General features: G+C 44.7%; 1 protein-coding gene and 1 long non-coding RNA gene across 2 annotated transcripts in view; one reads left to right on the top strand and one right to left on the bottom strand.

The window, feature by feature from the left end:
- The window catches only part of vps13d (vacuolar protein sorting 13 homolog D), a 535,261-nt gene that overhangs the window by 205,387 nt on the left and 310,226 nt on the right, over positions 1 to 19,648 (top strand). Inside the window, 1 exon segment of the mRNA XM_034171656.1 lies at positions 11,189 to 11,410. Coding sequence (XP_034027547.1) covers positions 11,189 to 11,410 — 222 coding nt within the window.
- The window catches only part of LOC117511764, a 71,392-nt gene that overhangs the window by 11,880 nt on the left and 39,864 nt on the right, over positions 1 to 19,648 (bottom strand). The window lies entirely within an intron of this gene.

Here is a 19,648-nt window from a genome sequence, read left to right as displayed (position 1 = left end):
ATTCTGAATTTACCCTGAAATCCAAACTTCCCCAGCACTTTCTTTAGAAATGCCCATCTGACAACTTTCTGTGGGGCAATTTACCATATCGCTTGAGTCTTACGAAACTTCAAACAAGTACAAACTTTAAATGGTATTACTGGGCAATGAATGTGAAACAGCTGAGATCATAGTTACCTAACACACCAGACAAACCCATTTGGCTTCAAATAGAGACAGAGGAAAGCAGCGGTATCTCTCCTTGCCTGTTGTTGTTTGGTCTCAATCATAAATTTAACCACCCCATAATTGCGACTGCGAAATCAATATGGTGCAAATTTACACAGGGCAGGTCGCTGGGACTTTATTATTCCACTTTGGCACCTTTGTGGAATAATAAAATAATTTTAATTGGAGGGACAACATTGTACTGTTCACAGTGGTATAAAGCTGGCATCTCCCATGTATGTCACTTATTTGATGATAAGACTAAGCAATTTCTAAGCTTTGATCAGATTGTTGATAAATACACTCTGCCACATAACCAGTTCTGGAGATATGTCCACATACGCAGCTCTTTACCTAAATGGCTAGGAAGCCCCCTCAGTTACCCCACGGGTAGTCCTGTGGAGGCATTGCTCTCTAGGTCATCTTTGGGTAAAGTTATTACCTCTAAAATTTATAATTTGCTGCAAGAACAATTAGCTGATCCTCTTTCTAAAGCTAAGGGATATTGGGCTGAAGAACTTGCTGAGGACATATCTTCAGAGGAATGGGAATCGTGTCTCTATAATATTAACACCATGTAGAAGGAAATAGGCAGCTGGTTTATTCAATTAAAAATAATCCACAGATGCCATCAAACACCGCAGCAATTACACAAGTGGAATTTAATAGCTACAGACACTTGCTGGAGATGCAGTGGTCAGGGTGCCTCAATTCTACATATGCTATGAAGCTGTCCAGCACTTCAGGACTGGTGGAAAAACATTTCAGAAGTTATTTTCAGTATTCTGGACAGAAGATTGATGTCTCACCTTACCTACCCTCTTGCTTGCCTCTACTGGTGGTTGGCTCTCACTGCGGTATTGTATCACTTCCTGTTCCGGAGCACAGCGGTGTTTTTCTGTATCTGTTAGCTGTTTAATCTGCGCAGTTAGATTGATCTAGTTATCTAGATTACGATTTGTTTCCCAGTGTAATCTTTACGTGCCTTAACTAAAGCACTCCTTCTGCTGAATCACCTCTAAATTATTTACACATTATTCACTTTGCGTGTTTTTAGGAATCCGCTAGCTTAGCGTAGCTACTAGCTCTTAGCCGATTTAGCATGGCGGCTTCTCCTGTCTCTCCCGCACTTTTCTGCTCTGGGTGTGAAATGTTTAGTTATTCCTCGGCCTCCTTTAGCAGTAATGGTACTTGTAATAAGTGTAGCTTATTCGTAGCTTTGGAGGCCAGGCTGGGCGAATTGGAGACTCGGCTCCGCACCGTGGAAAATTCTACAGCTAGCCAGGCCCCTGTAGTCGGTGCGGACCAAGGTAGCTTAGCCGCCGTTAGTTCCCCCCTGGCAGATCCCGAGCAGCCGGGAAAGCAGGCTGACTGGGTGACTGTGAGGAGGAAGCGTAGCCCTAAACAGAAGCCCCGTGTACACCGCCAACCCATTCACATCTCTAACCGTTTTTTCCCACTCGACGACACACCCGCCGAGGATCAAACTCTGGTTATTGGCGACTCTGTTTTGAGAAATGTGAAGTTAGCGACACCAGCAACCATAGTCAAATGTCTTCCGGGGGCCAGAGCAGGCGACATTGAAGGAAATTTGAAACTGCTGGCTAAGGCTAAGCGTAAATTTGGTAAGATTGTAATTCACGTCGGCAGTAATGACACCCGGTTACGCCAATCGGAGGTCACTAAAATTAACATTAAATCGGTGTGTAACTTTGCAAAAACAATGTCGGACTCTGTAGTTTTCTCTGGGCCCCTCCCCAATCGGACCGGGAGTGACATGTTTAGCCGCATGTTCTCCTTGAATTGCTGGCTGTCTGAGTGGTGTCCAAAAAATGAGGTGGGCTTCATAGATAATTGGCAAAGCTTCTGGGGAAAACCTGGTCTTGTTAGGAGAGACGGCATCCATCCCACTTTGGATGGAGCAGCTCTCATTTCTAGAAATCTGGCCAATTTTCTTAAATCCTCCAAACCGTGACTATCCAGGGTTGGGACCAGGAAGCAGAGTTGTAGTCTTACACACCTCTCTGCAGCTTCTCTCCCCCTGCCATCCCCTCATTACCCCATCCCCGTAGAGACGGTGCCTGCTCCCAGACTACCAATAACCAGCAAAAATCTATTTAAGCATAAAAATTCAAAAAGAAAAAATAATATAGCACCTTCAACTGCACCACAGACTAAAACAGTTAAATGTGGTCTATTAAACATTAGGTCTCTCTCTTCTAAGTCCCTGTTGGTAAATGATATAATAATTGATCAACATATTGATTTATTCTGCCTTACAGAAACCTGGTTACAGCAGGATGAATATGTTAGTTTAAATGAGTCAACACCCCCGAGTCACACTAACTGTCAGAATGCTCGTAGCACGGGCCGGGGTGGAGGATTAGCAGCAATCTTCCATTCCAGCTTATTAATTAATCCAAAACCCAGACAGAGCTTTAATTCATTTGAAAGCTTGTCTCTTAGTCTTGTCCATCCAAATTGGAAGTCCCAAAAACCAGTTTTATTTGTTATTATCTATCGTCCACCTGGTTGTTACTGTGAGTTTCTCTGTGAATTTTCAGACCTTTTGTCTGACTTAGTGCTTAGCTCAGATAAGATAATTATACTGGGCGATTTTAACATCCACACAGATGCTGAGAATGACTCAACACTGCATTTAATCTATTATTAGACTCTATTGGCTTTGCTCAAAAAGTAAATGAGTCCACCCACCACTTTAATCATATCTTAGATCTTGTTCTGACTTATGGTATGGAAATAGAAGACTTAACAGTATTCCCTGAAAACTCCCTTCTGTCTGATCATTTCTTAATAACATTTACATTTACTCTGATGGACTACCCAGCAGTGGGGAATAAGTTTCATTACACTAGAAGTCTTTCAGAAAGCGCTGTAACTAGGTTTAAGGATATGATTCCTTCTTTATGTTCTCTAATGCCATATACCAACACAGTGCAGAGTAGCTACCTAAACTCTGTAAGGGAGATAGAGTATCTCGTCAATAGTTTTACATCCTCATTGAAGACAACTTTGGATGCTGTAGCTCCTCTGAAAAAGAGAGCTTTAAATCAGAAGTGCCTGACTCCGTGGTATAACTCACAAACTCGTAGCTTAAAGCAGATAACCCGTAAGTTGGAGAGGAAATGGCGTCTCACTAATTTAGAAGATCTTCACTTAGCCTGGAAAAAGAGTCTGTTGCTCTATAAAAAAGCCCTCCGTAAAGCTAGGACATCTTTCTACTCATCACTAATTGAAGAAAATAAGAACAACCCCAGGTTTCTTTTCAGCACTGTAGCCAGGCTGACAAAGAGTCAGAGCTCTATTGAGCTGAGTATTCCATTAACTTTAACTAGTAATGACTTCATGACTTTCTTTGCTAACAAAATTTTAACTATTAGAGAAAAAATTACTCATAACCATCCCAAAGACGTATCGTTATCTTTGGCTGCTTTCAGTGATGCCGGTATTTGGTTAGACTCTTTCTCTCCGATTGTTCTGTCTGAGTTATTCTCATTAGTTACTTCATCCAAACCATCAACATGTTTATTAGACCCCATTCCTACCAGGCTGCTCAAGGAAGCCCTACCATTATTTAATGCTTCGATCTTAAATATGATCAATCTATCTTTGTTAGTTGGCTATGTACCACAGGCTTTTAAGGTGGCAGTAATTAAACCATTACTTAAAAAGCCATCACTTGACCCAGCTATCTTAGCTAATTATAGGCCAATCTCCAACCTTCCTTTTCTCTCAAAAATTCTTGAAAGGGTAGTTGTAAAACAGCTAACTGATCATCTGCAGAGGAATGGTCTATTTGAAGAGTTTCAGTCAGGTTTTAGAATTCATCATAGTACAGAAACAGCATTAGTGAAGGTTACAAATGATCTTCTTATGGCCTCGGACAGTGGACTCATCTCTGTGCTTGTTCTGTTAGACCTCAGTGCTGCTTTTGATACTGTTGACCATAACATTTTATTACAGAGATTAGAGCATGCCATAGGTATTAAAGGCACTGCGCTGCGGTGGTTTGAATCATATTTGTCTAATAGATTACAATTTGTTCATGTAAATGGGGAATCTTCTTCACAGACTAAAGTTAATTATGGAGTACCACAAGGTTCTGTGCTAGGACCAATTTTATTTACTTTATACATGCTTCCCTTAGGCAGTATTATTAGACGGTATTGCTTAAATTTTCATTGTTACGCAGATGATACCCAGCTTTATCTATCCATGAAGCCAGAGGACACACACCAATTAGCTAAACTGCAGGATTGTCTTACAGACATAAAGACATGGATGACCTCTAATTTCCTGCTTTTAAACTCAGATAAAACTGAAGTTATTGTACTTGGCCCCACAAATCTTAGAAACATGGTGTCTAACCAGATCCTTACTCTGGATGGCATTACCCTGACCTCTAGTAATACTGTGAGAAATCTTGGAGTCATTTTTGATCAGGATATGTCATTCAAAGCGCATATTAAACAAATATGTAGGACTGCTTTTTTGCATTTACGCAATATCTCTAAAATCAGAAAGGTCTTGTCTCAGAGTGATGCTGAAAAACTAATTCATGCATTTATTTCCTCTAGGCTGGACTATTGTAATTCATTATTATCAGGTTGTCCTAAAAGTTCCCTAAAAAGCCTTCAGTTAATTCAAAATGCTGCAGCTAGCGTACTGACGGGGACTAGAAGGAGAGAGCATATCTCACCCATATTGGCCTCTCTTCATTGGCTTCCTGTTAATTCTAGAATAGAATTTAAAATTCTTCTTCTTACTTATAAGGTTTTGAATAATCAGGTCCCATCTTATCTTAGGGACCTCGTAGTACCATATCACCCCAATAGAGCGCTTCGCTCTCAGACTGCAGGCTTACTTGTAGTTCCTAGGGTTTGTAAGAGTAGAATGGGAGGCAGAGCCTTCAGCTTTCAGGCTCCTCTCCTGTGGAACCAGCTCCCAATTCAGATCAGGGAGACAGACACCCTCTCTACTTTTAAGATTAGGCTTAAAACTTTCCTTTTTGCTAAAGCTTATAGTTAGGGCTGGATCAGGTGACCCTGAACCATCCCTTAGTTATGCTGCTATAGACGTAGACTGCTGGGGGGTTCCCATGATGCACTGTTTCTTTCTCTTTTTGCTCTGTATGCACCACTCTGCATTTAATCATTAGTGATCGATCTCTGCTCCCCTCCACAGCATGTCTTTTTCTTGGTTCTCTCCCTCAGCCCCAACCAGTCCCAGCAGAAGACTGCCCCTCCCTGAGCCTGGTTCTGCTGGAGGTTTCTTCCTGTTAAAAGGGAGTTTTTCCTTCCCACTGTAGCCAAGTGCTTGCTCACAGGGGGTCGTTTTGACCGTTGGGGTTTTACATAATTATTGTATGGCCTTGCCTTACAATATAAAGCGCCTTGGGGCAACTGTTTGTTGTGATTTGGCGCTATATAAAAAAAATTGATTGATTGATTGAAGATTCCAAATTTCATCTGAACTGGCTGTGCTCGGCTGTACCACAGGACTTCTGGACTCACTTTTCTTCTCATGCATAGAGATGGATTGTTTTGACTCTTACCACAGCTAAACTGATTCTGTTGAGGCACTGGTGGCAAAAACAACCCCCTCCTTATGTGGAGTGGTTGACAACAATGATCAAATTGGCATCATATGAAAAAGTGACTGATGGACGACTAGATAAACTCCATCAGTACGTGTTTGGTCTCCCTTTACCAGATGACTTTATGTCACTTAATCTTACAAGTGTAACGTTTGTACGCATCGAGGAGTGGTCGGTGTGGTGGTTGGTGTGTATATAGGTGGGTGGTAGTGGAGATTGATTTACCTCTTATTACCACTTTAAGTGTTTCTCATAGAATAATGTGTGATACCTCTCCAGTGTCGATAATCTCTAGGAATTCTTTAGTCTCTTTCTTCATCTTACATACTATAGTATGATCATTAAAGTAGACCTGCATTGAAATAAATGCAGTCAGATCTTTGGACCAAAAAAATGACTTACATTTACACATAAGATCCTTCTGAATGTAGTAAAGTAAATCTGGAAGCCCAGATCTGTCATTCAATGGAGAAATCTTCATTTAAAAATGACAGATTTACAGCTAACATTTAGCCCTCCGCAAATTGTCCCTCTCATCATGGACGCTGCCGAGACGTCACGGACAAGACTCTCTCCCAGCATGCATTGCACCAATTGTAATTAGTGGATTTACGTCAGTTTGCATCGCTTACCTTTTCATATTGTCTTGCGGTATGTTTGGTGAGTATACATTTATTTTTATTTTTGCCTGAACATTATTTTGGGGGACTTTTTCATACGCCCGTTTGATTGAGTGATGTCACAATGAAAATCTACTGTCTTTCGCCTCCGGTACCATCGTGGGATATGGAGGCGAGACTCGCAAAGAATCCCAGTCATTAAAAATATATAAACCTCTCTCAGCGTCCATGGAGCTCTGGGGCTCCGATTGCCGAGACGTGCGGTGCTGTGGATTTTGCCGCAAGAAGTCTGTCCTTGCAGCATCGGACTGAAGGCGGGAGTGCGTCGTCTTGTCCCTGACGTCATGGAAATGATACGGCTGTACAAACTGTTTTCACAGAGGGCTAAATTTTAGCTGCAAATTTGTCATTTTTAAACGATTTCTCCGCTGAATTACAAATTTGGGCTTACAGATTTACTTTACTGCATTCACAAGGGTCTTATAAATACATATCAGCTATTTCTTTCTGAAATCTGACCACATTTATTTCAATGCAGGTCTACTTTAAATACGTTTGTGTTTAATTTCCACAGGATATTTCATTTTTCCTAGCATCAGCAAAGACAGAGAGATATGATTATGATCAGATAAATCCCTTGTCAGTATGTCAGTGCCTCCAATCCTAAATCTATCCATGTTAAACATAAAAAAATAATCTAGCCTAGCATGAACTTTAAATAAACAATAGTGTGTGTAATCTCTGTTAGATGAGTATAGCTCACACCACATATCTACACTCAACAAAAATATAAACACAACACTTTTGGTTTTGCTCCCATTTTGTATGAGATGAACTCAAAGATCTAAAACTTTTTCCACATACACAATATCACCATTTCCCTCAAATATTGTTCACAAACTAGTCTAAATCTGTGATAGTGAGCACTTCTCCTTTGCTGAGATAATCCATCCCACCTCACAGGTGTACCATATCAAGATGCTGATTAGACACCATGATTAGTGCACAGGTGTGCCTTAGACTGCCCACAATAAAAGGCCACTCTGAAAGGTGCAGTTTTATCACACAGCACAATGCCACAGATGTCGCAAGATTTGAGGGAGCGTGCAATTGGCATGCTGACAGCAGGAATGTCAACCAGAGCTGTTGCTCGTGTATTGAATGTTCATTTCTCTACCATAAGCCGTCTCCAAAGGCGTTTCAGAGAATTTGGCAGTACATCCAACCAGCCTCACAACCGCAGACCACGTGTAACCACACCAGCCCAGGACCTCCACATCCAGCATGTTCACCTCCAAGATCGTCTGAGACCAGCCACTCGGACAGCTGCTGAAACAATCGGTTTGCATAACCAAAGAATTTCTGCACAAACTGTCAGAAACCGTCTCAGGGAAGCTCATCTGCATGCTCGTCGTCCTCATCAGGGTCTCGACCTGACTCCAGTTTGTCGTCGTAACCGACTTGAGTGGGCAAATGCTCACATTCGCTGGCGTTTGGCACGTTGGAGAGGTGTTCTCTTCACGGATGAATCCCGGTTCACACTAATCAGGGCAGATGGCAGACAGCGTGTGTGGCGTCGTGTGGGTGAGCGGTTTTCTGATGTCAATGTTGTGGATCGAGTGGCCCATGGTGGCGGTGGGGTTATGGTATGGGCAGGCGTCTGTTATGGACGAAGAACACAGGTGCATTTTATTGATGGCATTTTGAATGCACAGAGATACCGTGACGAGATCCTGAGGCCCATTGTTGTGCCATACATCCAAGAACATCACCTCATGTTGCAGCAGGATAATGCACGGCCCCATGTTGCAAGGATCTGTACACAATTCTTGGAAGCTGAAAATGTCCCAGTTCTTCTTGCATGGCCGGCATACTCACCGGACATGTCACCCATTGAGCATGTTTGGGATGCTCTGGACCGGCGTATACGACAGCGTGTACCAGTTCCTGCCAATATCCAGCAACTTCGCACAGCCATTGAAGAGGAGTGGACCAACATTCCACAGGCCACAATTGACAACCTGATCAACTCTATGCGAAGGAGATGTGTTGCACTGCATGAGGCAAATGGTGGTCACACCAGATACTGACTGGTATCCCCCCCAATAAAACAAAACTGCACCTTTCAGAGTGGCCTTTTATTGTGGGCAGTCTAAGGCACACCTGTGCACTAATCATGGTGTCTAATCAGCATCTTGATATGGCACACCTGTGAGGTGGGATGGATTATCTCAGCAAAGGAGAAGTGCTCACTATCACAGATTTAGACTGGTTTGTGAACAATATTTGAGGGAAATGGTGATATTGTGTATGTGGAAAAAGTTTTAGATCTTTGAGTTCATCTCATACAAAATGGGAGCAAAACCAAAAGTGTTGCGTTTATATTTTTGTTGAGTGTATTATCCCCATATTTGCCAGATAGGAGCCAACTTTTCTCATGAGTGAAGTAATCTGATGAGTTGGTTTAGAGGAACCTAATTTGGGGTCAATCCTAAAACTAAAGCTCACCCTCCACAAACAGCTGTGCCCTGAGAATCCACCATTAAGTCAAAGATATTCCTATGGAATACCCACTCACTTCCAGGTGGGGCATACACATTTAGAATTGTAATTTCCCTCTGTTACCTGACAAATCTGTGTTCCTCATCACTGATTTCTGCGATATGTTCATATTTGAGTGCACCAGATAAGTATAGCCACACCCCTCTTATGTTAGGATTAGAACTGATGATGAAAACACATATTTAAAACCCTTTGTTTTCAGCCTCAAATGGTCCATTTGGTTCATATGCGTCTCCTGGAGTAATGCAATTTGACCTCTTTCTCTTTTTAATTTTGATCATATCTTATTTATCTTAATCGCGTTCGCGTCCCCATTTACACTGAAACACGTCATCTTCACTGGCTCATTTTGCATCATTTTGCATGTGATTATATTAGCTGAACACACAGTATTTCCAACAGCACCAGGGCCCCCCCCAAATCCAATGTAAAGAGTAATCAAAAAAAAAAATCCCAGTGAAAAATAAAGTGTATAACTGAAGCATGAATGCTCCTGAACACGCTTCCACCAGTGAGTCGCTCCTACTGCCTCCATTAGTCTTTGAGGGAATTCCCCTAATTATTCCCTGAATCAGGAGTCTTCTCCTGTAATGGCGCCCCCAGTAAGAGAAATCCCTACACATTTTAACTTGACACTAATTATAATTTTACAGTATCGTCCATATCACCAACATCAGAATTTAATTCTCCTCGTGTCTGAATACTTGCAGCTTCTCCTTGTATCCTGCAGCTCCTCGGTTCTGGTGCGGTTGCCGACCCCCAGCCCGCCACGATTCCCATCTCTGTAATCTCTTTCTGGGAGCTGCCGGTGGTTTAATCAATTTCACTGGGAACCTCCGGCTCATCGGATCTGCCGTCGCCTTCTCCATGTTGTAGGTTTTCGCTCCTTCTTCATGAAACACTTTAAGGCGGGCTGGATGGACCGAAATCGCAGATTCTTGTCCTTCAGGATTCTCCATTCATCCAAAATGGATCATAGCTTATGATCCTGACTCTGGGACCCCATATAATCTGAGCGTCTCCCTCCTCGAGTAGGCCTCCAACGATGTCACTTTAAATTGGAGCTTTTCTTGCATTGTTATCATCTCAGCCATTATTTCCTCTATGTTTTGTAGCTTATCTTCATGCCCAGCAACCCTGGTTTCCACTTTGTTGAGCCTGGTGTTGGTTTTGACCAGCTCTCCTCTGATGTGTTGTAGTGCCAAGTGGTTAGTGTGCTTGGTTTCAGCGCGGAAGGTTCCCAGTTCAAACCCCACCCCTGCCATGTTTCTTCATTGTGGAGTTGTGCCAGATCAACATGCAGCATGCACCTTGGATTTGCTGTGGCAACCTTGAGTGGGAAAAAAACAAGTGGAGCAGCTGAAGGGACTTCTTCCTCTGATGTGTTGTAGTTGTGTTTTTGTGTCTTTTCGAAATTCTTTCACCTCTCTTCCCACGCCTCTTAGCTCTTTCAGTATCAACATCAAGTTTTTCCAGTTCATCCTCATTCTCTGTCTCAGTGCCGTCGTGGCTAGGAGTGGGGGCGCCCCGGGAGAACAAACGTTAGCTTCTGTTTGTTAGCTGCATCTCGTCGTCTCTCACTTGTTCGTAGTTAGATTTTTACCTCTTCTGTTCTTTCTGGCCATCATCTGTGCCCCTTCTCCCTTGTTTTTTTGCACTTTGCTCTGGAGTTAGTTCACTTAGGGACTGTTTTAATTAACTCTTGTTGAGAGCTCTCTCTCTAATCCCCTCTGTCCTGGAACTGGAAGCCCCCGGCAAATGTAATTTAAACTTCTTTGATGGCAGTATTAATGCAGAAAAGCATGCTGCGATTTTTGAGAAGTATATGTTGCCATTAAGATGCAGCCAGTCAGCTCTTTGTGAGCCTGATCCTGTCAGGTCTCAGAAGCTAAGAAGTCCAGCTTCTGTTGCTGTGAGGTTCAGGTACAGCTTCAGGGTTTTGGACCACAAAAAAAAACAAAACATTTTCTTACAAAGAAATTGTGAAATTTTAGCTTTTTTGACAGACAACACATGGGATACTCAAGCCTAGATTTGAACAGTTTTCTCTCTACCATGATACTATGACTGGTGGTGCAACAGTCAAAAGTTGCACTATATAATGAGCTGTTATAATGTAGCTAAATGTGAGGAGTTGCATCTGTGCAACACAACCCCTAAATGCTGTTTTTATATTGCCCAGGTTTGACTTCATGAGATCCCAGCTGCTCTATGAGACCTTCTCCGATGGCTCCAAATTGGTCAACCTTGTGTCTCACTCTCTGCTGGCACATGACACTCGATTCACTGGACTCAGCAAAAGTGCTGATGATTGTGTGGCCAGACACAATATCTTTAACTGCATCCTTCAGCCATCCAAAACAGGCCTTAACCGTGCAATGCTGCAGCTGGAACTGCATTACAGGTATCAGACGTAGCTTTTATCAACACTTGTGCAAAACATAAAAAAGAAATGTTTTTGACTGTTTTGGCAATTTGATAATATTTACAGGGCTGCTTTTTTCCCATTGCATCCATAAGTGTATGGATATCAAGAATAGCTGTTAATTTATGTTGCTTTCAGCATATTGACTCTGTAAATAAATAATGACATGAGAACATGCATACTTTTAAGTTTAAGCCAAGGACATTTTTGTCTGAAACAGGTAAACAGTGAATGGATTACAGCATATTTTTTCTGAGCATCTCTTTTAACCCTCTGGAGTCGACTGAAGTGCCACCGCGTAAAAAGGCACATGACCTAATTAAGTGGACGTAGCACACAATCCATTTCACTCTGAGTGTCTGTTTGAATGTGCGTTGATCGTGTGGAATTCAATCTGCACACCACTTTTTAATTGTGTTAATATGCCAAGTATAGCTTGAATTATGATGAATAATTTCAGCTGGAGGAGTGAGAAGGGTGGGAAGAAATAAGACTCCCTCAACTGCAGCAGGAGAGAGGGGTGTTACCATTGATGGAAAACTCACAAACTAACGAATCACAATCACCAGCTCCATGTGGGTTTGATGACAACACACTGACTCCACCTGTGTGTGTGTGTGTGTGTGTGTGTGTGTGTGTGTGTGTGTGTGTGTGTGTGTGTGTGTGTGTGTGTGCACGTGCGCCCACGCCTTTTGTGAACGGGATTTAATCAGTGATGCTTTGAAATGATGGAGGCACAGTGAATGCAGCAGATAGCAGCTTGTGTAGCCGCAGGGCTTGGATCACTTTTATGATGAAATAAAGAATAATGAATTTATGTGGAAATGATTGTTGCACAAAAGCTTCAGATATCTGTCACTGAGACAGATGATGACTGGAGTGCAGTTTGAAGCAGAAACAAGGTGATAGTCAGTGAACCGCGGCTGGCACACAGAAATGATGCATGCACAGTGAAGACAGAGTGGACTGATTTTTAGGGGGACGTTCGGTTGGTGACACTGGAAACATGCAAACATCACCTCAACACCTTATTGTCTCATCATTTATTTGGCCCTTTAAAAATAGGAACTGCATCACAAAATGTTGTAATAACTACAACATTCCATCGTTGGAATGTTGTAGTTATTACAACATTCCAACGATGGAATGTAGATGCACTGAAATTCAGGTTAAAGTTTGCACTGTGCTCATGTATTTGCTGTCACTCAGTTCTGGAAGTAAAATGTGACTAATTTTCTTTGTTGCTGTTTTAGAAAATGTTTGTATAAAGCTTTTTCAGCCTTGAACCAAGACAATCAGCTATGAGATGAAACGTGACCATAAAAAGATTGGAAAAAAAAAGGAAAGGTACAAACCTGTGTAAATAATTTAATTTAAGTGAGAAGGAATTACTCATCCCATAATGCATTGCAAATCCAACCTTCTTGATCTACTTGCTTTTGTAATCCTTTTCATAATCATTATGTTTATATGGTTAATATTGGTGTATAATAGTAGTTTTGTATATATTTTGTAGTTTATGGTGTGTGTGTGTATATATATAAATACATAGTGCTTCATTTTTGACTGCAAATACCGTTTGCATTTACCTCACACCAGCAACATCTGTCAGCTGATTTCTCACACACTCACAAACACATTGCTGGTCTCTGCACGTGTACTGCAGGGAACATGCTTGGGGGGGGGAAATCTGTAAAATATTTTCAAACTTAATTCAAACTCAGTAGAGCAAAAGCATTTCCACTGAGGTGATGGTCTAGTGGTTAAACGTTGGGCTTAAGACCAGAGGATCCTCGGTTCTGACCGGAAAATCACTAAGGGCCCTTGGACAAGGTCCTTAATCCCAAAGTTGCTCCTGATGTGTAGCGAGCACATTGTATGGCAGCACCCTGACGCCGGTGTGTGGGTGTGTGAGTGTGAATGATAGGCATCATTGTAAAGCTCTTTGAGCATCTGATAGTGATGGAAAAGCGCTATACAAATGCAGTTCGTTTACCATTCACTTAGAGCACTGCTCTGTCGGGTTAGCCACTGAGCTGCTCACTTTCACAGAATTTCATGTCATATTTGCTCTCAGTAAAACAACTGATGACCATGTGATCTTCAGTATTTAAAAAAACAGAATAATCTGGTAAGTGATGTCCACCAATTTTCACTTCCAGAACTGAACTGTTGAGCTCAGTAACAATAAATATGCTAAAATCAAAAGGAAAAAAAAAGTCTCAATGTCTCAGTATTTATAAAGGTTATTGCTACTTAAAAATTGTCTTCATAGTAGATATAAAATGAGAGTTACGAATGTAACTAAGATTCTATGAATTCCGGATGACCGCCAGAGGGTGGTGCTTTAGCACCTGGATAACTACATATGCGCAAGCACAGAGAGGTCGAGAATATATACCAACAAAGTCACACCATTGGATGTGACCTGGGTGACGTCACTGGTTGTCTTTATATACCAGACGCACCCAGCGCTCGCTTCTTTTCGGAATGAACTCGCAAGACTGAGTGACAAGCAACTCTGCTGGTCATCCGGAATTCATTGAACCGTAGTTACATTCATAACTCTCGTTCTGTTTCATTCCTACTGACCGCCAGTGGGCGGTGCTTTAGCAGCTGGATGACTTAATACCAACAAGGTCACGAAGAGTCACACTCACCTAGCATCAGCAGTGGGTAGTGGAGGCAGACAACACCGCCTAAGTCACCGCAGGAGGAACGGCCACATTCAGTCTGTAATAGCGGATGAAGGTACAGGACAAAGCCCATGTAGCAGCAGCAGCACAAATATCACTCAAAGGAACACCTCTCAGTGCAGCCCAGGAGGTGGACACCCCTCTGGTGGAATGGAACATAACTTTAGGAGGCTGAAGACCCCTGGACTTGTATACTTGTAAAATGGAATCCACGACCCAATGTGAAAGTCGCTGCTTTGACACAGCACAGCCTTTTTTGTGATCATCATAACACACAAACAGGGCATCTGTTTTCTGAATCCCATCAGTCGCACTAATGTACTGCTTCAACATTCGAACAGGACACAGGGAACCTGAGACAGATAATCCTGGATTAGAATGCGGGGCATACACAGCCAAGGAAACTGGCTGGTTAACATGAAAGGTTGAAATTCTCTTGGGTAAAAGGGACGGATTAGGCCACAGCGTAACCCCAGATCCATCAGAATTCCATCACAAACAGTCCTCAGCGACTGATAGGGCATGGAGCTCTCCCACCCACTTAGCCGAAGATAGTGCAAGTATAAAGGCAGTCTTCACTGAGACCCATTTAAGATCAGCACTTTCAACTGGTTCGAAAGGAGATAAGCTTAAATCCTCCAGGACTAGTGGAAGGTCCCATGAAGGTACGCGTGCAAGGCTTTTAGGGCACCTTTCAAAAAACAACACACTAAGAAATGCGAACCCACTCACCGGCCATCAACGTAGACGTGCCAGGCAGTGATTGCAGCAACATAACCCTTCAAGGTAGTGACAGAAAGTCCTTTCTCCAGCAGTTCTTGTAAATATTAGAGTAGAATAGGCACAGGGCAACGCTCCGGGTCTGACTTTTGGTTCTCACACCACCGCGCAAACAGCTTCCATCTGTTGCCATACAAAGCCCTGGTAGAAGCAGCACATGAGTTAAGGATAGTCTGAACAACAGCCTTTTCACAAGAACTTAACAAGGAGTCCGGCCCTTCAACAACCACATATACAGTCGAAGGCATTCTGGGTGAGGGTGCCAAATCCTTCCCTGTAGCTGTGACAACAAATCCTTCCTCTCCGGGAGAGCCCAAGGTTCCCCATCAAGGAGCTTGTAAATCATGTGAAATGGCCAGAATGGAGCAACCAGCAGCACCCTGTGGCTGCTCTGGTCTATCCTGTGCAGTGTCAACATTAGCAGTGGAAGAGGGGGGAAGGCATAAAGGAGGCAATCTGGCCATAAGTGAGCCAGTGCATCCTGCCCCAGCGGGCTGTCTGGTTCAGAGAGGGAGTACCACCGTGGGCAATATGTGGAGGTGCTTGAAGTGAAGAGGTCCACTTCCGCTACTCCATACTTCTGCCAGATCATTTGGACCACAATCGGGTTCAGTCTCCACTCTCCCGGTGGTGATTTCTGTCTGGAGAGTAAATCCGCAGCACTGTTCTGTACGCCGGGCAGATGAACTGCTCTGACACTTTGAAGGCAAGGCAACGCCCATAGGAGAAGCCTCCGAGCTTCTGCCAGTGAGTGATTGGACCTGGTGCCTCCCTGATGGTTTATGTGGTAGACTGTAGATGTGTTGTCCGACCGGACAAGAACATGTCTTCCTCTCAGGGCTGGGAGGAGATGCTTGAGAGTCAGTCACACAGAGCGAAGCTCCAGCACGTTTATGTGTTGAAGTCTCTCCTGAGGACTCCAGACACCCCTCATCATCCTGTGATTCCACACAGCCCCTCAACCTTTGAGTGATGCATCTGTAACAACCAGAAAGGATGGAGTCTAGAGGGACACCCTTGCAGGTGAAGTCTACGTTCCCCCAGGGTCTGAGGTGCAGAAGGCACTGGTTGGAGAGTCATACAAGCCTGTGCTGATGCATCTTTGAGTTGAGGCCTAGGTTGTTGGTCCAAATCTGTAGGGAACACAAGAACAGAAGTCCCAAAGGTACCACTAGCGACATTGCAGTCAGCTTGCCCATCAACTGGAGCAGCAAACCAAAACACAGTGTCACAGCCCGTTGAATGTGTGAGACGAGACGAATTACATCGTCCACTCTCTGCGGGGATGGTGATGCAGTCATAGTTAGGGAGTTGATGGCAATGAAAATGAAGGTTGTTTGTTGACTGGGAACAAGAGAACAAGAGAACAAGAGAAATTTACTGTGAGTCCTAACTGAGAGACATGGTTCAGTAGAAGAGCTGTGTCGTTGTGCGCCTGCTCCTGAGTCGGAGCGAGACAAGCCAGTTGTCTAAGTAGGGTAGGATTCTTAATCCGAGAGCTTGCAGTGCGGCTAGTGCTGCAGCCATACATCTGGTAAATGTACGAGGGGCGAGAGAGAGGCCGAAAGGAAGCACCCTGAACTGGTATGCCTGACCCTCGAAAGCAAAGCGGAGAAACTGCCCGTGATGAGGCGCCACTGGCACATGGAAATAGGCGTCCTTTAAGTCGATACTTGTGAACCAGTCTCCTGGTGTGATAGCTTGAAGGACGTCTACTGTGCGGAGCGTGTGAAACTGCAGTACCTTGAGATAATGATTCAGACATCGGAGATCGAGGATAGGACGAAAGCCACCATCCTTCTTTGGAACAAGGAAGTAAATTGAATAGAACCCCCTGAACTGGTCTGAACTGTGAACTGGCTCTATGGCCCCCTTCTCCAGGAGTTCCAAAATCTCCCGTTGTAGGGCGGCAGTCTGCACTGGGTCGGAAACAACGGTCATCCTCACCCCATTGAACTTTGGCGGACGAAATCTGAACTGAATTGTGTAACCCTCTAACAAGGTTGAAATCACCCATGTGTCTTGAACTTGAGCCTCCCAGTGCCTGAGATGATTTAATGAACAACGGCTAGGGGGCCAAACATTGGCAGTCAGACCCGACCACCTCTGCCTCACATCCCTGAGGACCTCTGGGCACGATTACTGGAAGCTCTGTGAAACCATTCAGTTCTCGGGTGTCTGCCCATAGGCTCCTGAAAGGCAGGCCGCTGGGAGAGCTGGCCCTCAACTGCGAAGGCACATGCAGCTCTGGGAGTAGGGGGGAGCCTGGATGTAGAGTGAAAAGCTGTAGCACGTCTGACTGGCTGAGGTCTGGAAGACCGGTGTAGGTCAACAAACTGTCGCCGAGATTTACTAGCCTCAACAGCATGCTCCAAAGTTTGTTGGGTCGCAGGTCTAAATACATGGCCTGGAAGAACCGGCAGTGAACGGAGTGTACCTCTGCAGGATTCAGACAGGGGGACTGCGCAAGCCACACCTGAGGTCTAGTGATGGTTAGGGTTGACATCAGTCTGCCAAGTTCTCTGGACATATAAGCAAAAGTTTGGAGTGAGGCATCACTAAGCCTCCCTCAAAGACTTTGAGAAGGCAAGGGCTAAATGGGACAGTGAGTTGCCTAGGTGACTAATGCAAGCAGCTATGTCATAGCTTTTGGTGAGGAGGTCATCAGTGACCCTACACTGAGGTCATGGGCAGCGGGCATTCAGCCGAACAGCATCAGCCGGAGCCACAACCAGGTTCGCAATAATGCTGTCAACGGCGGGTATACAGTTCAGACCATACTGAGCCGAATCACACATAGAACTAAGGGCTCTGCAGTCCTGCGATAGATGGGTCGATGATTTGGGGTCTGCCCAACATCGGTGGAGCTCCTCAATATATGGTTGCGCAACTGGAACATTGAACTCAGGTTTCTGAGTTACTCTGAAAAAGGCACTTGAAGCAGAGGTTTCCGCAGGGGGATTGTCGACCCCAAGCCTGGATAAAGCCAACTGAACAGCTTGCTTAACAAAGGATAGTCCAGGTCCGGTTTGCGGCAGGGACTCTGCCTCAGAGGTGTGAGAGCCCACTAATGAATGGCTTAGGGAGAGACCCCTCTCATCCTGATCCTCCACACAGTTTGTATCACTTGTCATGTTCAAGTAATCAGTCGCAGCAATAGACATGGCATCTTCTTCCTGCTGAGAAACTACATCGGTCTGATCAGCCTCATTAGGGACAACAGGAACTGTTACGGCATCCCTAGGCTGTAGATTCAGAAGCATGGACTTAATCTGAGCAAACTCGGAAGTCAACATTTCAACCTTTCAGAAGGGGTCCCTGCATGTGGGCGTTTTCAGCGCTTTGGTTCCTTCTTGGGGCTGGAGGCCAAAGTCCCACTAGGCATCCCACTTTCCAATGCCGCGGGTCTAGCACACCTCTCTGCCGGTGGCATACTGGCACAATTAAGGCAGGCATCACCAGTCAGGGCTTCCCTCAGGTCTCAGATCCCAAGACACGAGGGACAAAACATATGTCCATCACCTGGGCTCAAGGGAGCCAAACAGGTACTACAGCCATGCAACAAAGGCCCTGACAAGATTGTGAACTGCATGCAGATGGCTAACACAAGCCCTGACGGTTACACATAGAAAGACAAAGCGTGAATCACACGCAGTGTAAATAGTAACACAAGGCACGGAGCGTAAACCACTCGCAGTGTAATACTAATACAGGGCATGGAGCGTGAATCACTCACAACCACAGTCATAACACAAGACATGGAGCGTCAATCACTCACAGCATAATGCCAACACAAGGCATGGATTGTGAATCACTCGCAGCGTTTGAATCACTTGCAGCGTAATGCTAACACAAGGCATGGAGCGTGAATCACTCACAGCCACAGCCATAACATGAGGCATGGAGCGTGAATCGCTCACAGTCACAGCTGTAACACGAGGCACGGAGCGTGAAGCACTCACAGCCACAGTCTTAACACGAGGCACGGAGCGTGAAGCACTCACAGCCACAGTCTTAACACGAGGCACGGAGAGTGAAGCACTCACAGCCACAGTCTTAACACGAGGCACGGAGCGTGAAGCACTCACAGCCACAGTCTTAACACGAGGCACGGAGAGTGAAGCACTCACAGCCACAGTCTTAACACGAGGCACGGAGCGTGAAGCACTCACAGCCACAGTCTTAACACGAGGCACGGAGAGTGAAGCACTCACAGCCACAGTCTTAACACGAGGCACGGAGCGTGAAGCACTCACAGCCACAGTCTTAACACGAGGCACGGAGAGTGAAGCACTCACAGCCACAGTCTTAACACGAGGCACGGAGCGTGAAGCACTCACAGCCACAGACTTAACATGAGGCACGGAGCGTGAATCACTCACAGTCACAGCTGTAACACGAGGCACGGAGCGTGAAGCACTCACAGCCACAGTCTTAACACGAGGCACGGAGCGTGAAGCACTCACAGCCACAGTCTTAACACGAGGCACGGAGAGTGAAGCACTCACAGCCACAGTCTTAACATGAGGCACGGAGCGTGAATCACTCACAGCCACAGTCTTAACATGAGGCACGGAGCGTGAATCACTCACAGCCACAGTCTTAACACGAGGCACGGAGAGTGAAGCACTCACAGCCACAGTCTTAACACGAGGCACGGAGAGTGAAGCACTCACAGCCACAGTCTTAACACGAGGCACGGAGCGTGAAGCACTCACAGCCACAGTCTTAACACGAGGCA

The sequence above is a fragment of the Thalassophryne amazonica genome, chromosome 6, assembly GCF_902500255.1.
Source record: "Thalassophryne amazonica chromosome 6, fThaAma1.1, whole genome shotgun sequence".
NCBI classification, from domain to species: domain Eukaryota; kingdom Metazoa; phylum Chordata; class Actinopteri; order Batrachoidiformes; family Batrachoididae; genus Thalassophryne; species Thalassophryne amazonica.
This window is presented reverse-complemented; position numbering and strand designations above follow the sequence as displayed.